The sequence below is a fragment of the Crinia signifera genome, chromosome 2, assembly GCF_055691185.1.
Source record: "Crinia signifera chromosome 2, ASM5569118v1, whole genome shotgun sequence".
Classification (NCBI taxonomy): domain Eukaryota; kingdom Metazoa; phylum Chordata; class Amphibia; order Anura; family Myobatrachidae; genus Crinia; species Crinia signifera.
In genome coordinates, this window is record NC_139218.1 from 167,926,592 (window position 1) to 167,929,343 (window position 2,752).

The 2,752-nt window shown below is 40.1% G+C and overlaps 1 protein-coding gene across 1 annotated transcript in view; it reads right to left on the bottom strand.

Annotated features, from left to right (window-relative positions):
* Nucleotides 1-2,061, bottom strand: part of PKP1 (plakophilin 1) — a 168,622-nt gene extending 166,561 nt beyond the window's left edge. The window contains exon 1 of the mRNA XM_083173187.1: nt 1,746-2,061. Coding sequence (XP_083029313.1) covers nt 1,746-1,953 — 208 coding nt within the window. The 5' untranslated portion in view covers nt 1,954-2,061. The remainder of the gene's footprint in view (nt 1-1,745) is intronic.
* Between the last annotated feature and the right edge of the window lie 691 nt (nt 2,062-2,752).

Genomic DNA, 2,752 nt, shown 5'->3' on the forward strand with positions numbered 1-2,752 from the left:
TAAAATTTCAAAAGAATTTGCAAATAATATTGTTATAGATACAATGGGGGTTGATTAAATTATGGACGGATGCCTTCACCTCCTAGCCGAATATACGCGTCAATAGCCGAATCTTTAAACAGGCCGATCTCAACACTTCCATAGCGCTGCAAGTGGTGTTCTGGGAATTCGGGCTGGCAGAAGAGATGCTGTGCTGTTGCGTAAATGCAGCATTAACTATTTGCACCTTTAATCTGCAAATACTCTATAATGCAGTGCAAAAAGTTACCCATTACCTGTATAGCCTTGTCACATTTTGCTAGTAAACAAATATTTCTATCAGGACACTTTTGGGAAATGTAATAGCCTGTGAGATGAAGCATCAAAATTTTTAAACCATCATAATTTAATAGGCAAAACCACCATAAAAATGTATGCTACAGGAACTACAAAGTTTATCAAACTCCATTCACTAACACCACCACTTCTAAAATTTCCCTTTCAGTCAGTGGACCAAATGTAATAGTCCGTCATTTGTAAACACCTCTGAAATTCCGTCAAGATAAATTTAAAGCTACAAGAAGTTTAAATTGCTTATTTAAATGTCATGACTATCAGAATGGACCCAGCTCCTTCAACCTGTGGACTACTGTGTAATATTTGGTCCAAGGTACTATATATTTGTCTATACGTAATACTGAGGCAAACACCATTTCACAAACACACTTGTTGATTTAGTATTAACATCTAGTGTGCTTTATATTAATCACCAGGTTATAGTGATGCGCAGGGACGCACATTTCAATCAATATGGCCCCTGCATACTGTACATAGCAATGTAGGGGCATTTTCTAGTGAGATCTCTAAAGGTGCGTACACATGGGGGCGATTATAGCAAATATCGCTTGAAATATGGTCGCTGAGCAACCATATTGCCAGCGATGGGAGTGTGCACCACCAGCAGTTTCTTTTTCATCAGCGACCATCTCTGGTCGCTGATGCAAACGGGACACCGAGCGGTATATCGCTCAGCGTGAGTGATATATATCGCTCTGCGATATATCGCCCCATGTGTACAGGGCTTTAGAAAATGCTCCTACATCATTATGAGGCAGATTTATTAAGCTCTGTGAAGTGATAAAGTGTCTGTTTTTTATCACCTATCAGCTCCTACTTGTGAAGTTGGTGTGAAAAATAACATGCAGGAGCTGATTGGCTGGTGATAAAAAACAGACACTTTATCACTTTATTCACCGAGTTAACTAAATCTACCCCTATGTGTTTAGGCCCTATAAGCCTTCAAGAGTTATAAAGTTGAGAGATAATGTCCCAACCTATCAGGTAACTGCCATGTTTTGAAAAAATGACAGGAGTTGATTGGTTGGTAGTTTATCTCTCCCGAATACTTAATAGAATGCTTAATAAATGGACCCCTGTTCTTACAGAATAGTAGATGGAAGGGAGATTTTTTCAATTTTCATTTGAAGGATTGAGTCTGTTTCCAAGCTAAATCCGATTCTATGGGCCAAATGTAAATAGGCTGAGAGTTTCAGAAAGTGAGAGATTTTCAATTACATGGAAAAATCAACCTTGTTTTGCTTTGTCAATGATTGCCACTTTAAAAAAAATGGGAACACTCTCCCAAAATCTCGCACTTTCTGAAACTCTCGCCCTATTCCATTTGGCCCTATTATTCTTGCACCCCTGCTTATCCATCCACAGGTCGACCTCTGAACCCTTGTAAATCTACTTATTGTGGTGCTTACCTCTATTTCCTTGAATGAAAGTAGTTGATTGCGAGCTCCTAGGTTTCTGCCTCTTCACTGTCATCAATACCTGTTCCTTAACCCGCTGGTCTCCGCTGGCACCACTTCTGAGAAGATTATCCGATGGCAGTGCCAGAGAAGATTCATTTTGCCATACAAAAACTTCTGAAGCCAGAGCAGTTTTTAGTGGAGATGGTGAGGACAACATGGCAAGTATATCGTGTCGATATATTGTTCTATGTAATTATATCTGCCTACGTCTGCTATAAACTAAATCCACAATAAATAGATACGCTGTTCCCCTGCAAAACCTCCAGATGGGTTTCAACCGGCGTAGTGACAGGTTTCATGTCAGTGAAGTCTGAGCAGGTCTGAAAGGCGTACCTGCGTCCTTGCGACACGCCTCGCCACTCCCCGCCCGCCCTAGCTCTGACCTAAATCTTCGTACAGCCAATGCACTTGTTAAAAAGTGCTGATTTAACACCGGAATATCGCACTCAAACGTGTAGAGCTGCAGGTTTGACTGCAAATGAGTAGCGTGTAATATGTCTGCTGGGATTATACAAAGAGGCAGATGTTAAATTTGTGCCGTTGTTATTCTTCAAAAATAACCAAATATTTTGCCCTGATGTCAGTTGGCAATGGCGAGCACTGTGCAGTTATCTATGTTAATCAGAATACTTATAAAACAGAGACCCTGCTTTCTTTACAACACGCCAATATATTTAAATGAGAGACTATGTATAGGGTGAAGGGACTTTGTTTATATTACGTAACGTGAGGGTGTTAGCAAATTATTACACATAATGCAACTTATTCACACACTGTCACATAGCTTGTTACGTATGCTGTGTTATACACACACCCAAGTCACACACACACATGTACACATGCACAAACATGCTGTCATACACGCTTATTTTATAGACAAAGGGCCACACCTTTACCATTAGACAATACAAAACCCAGACTTGTTGTACTCTGCTTAACGTACAGTGTGTTATGGT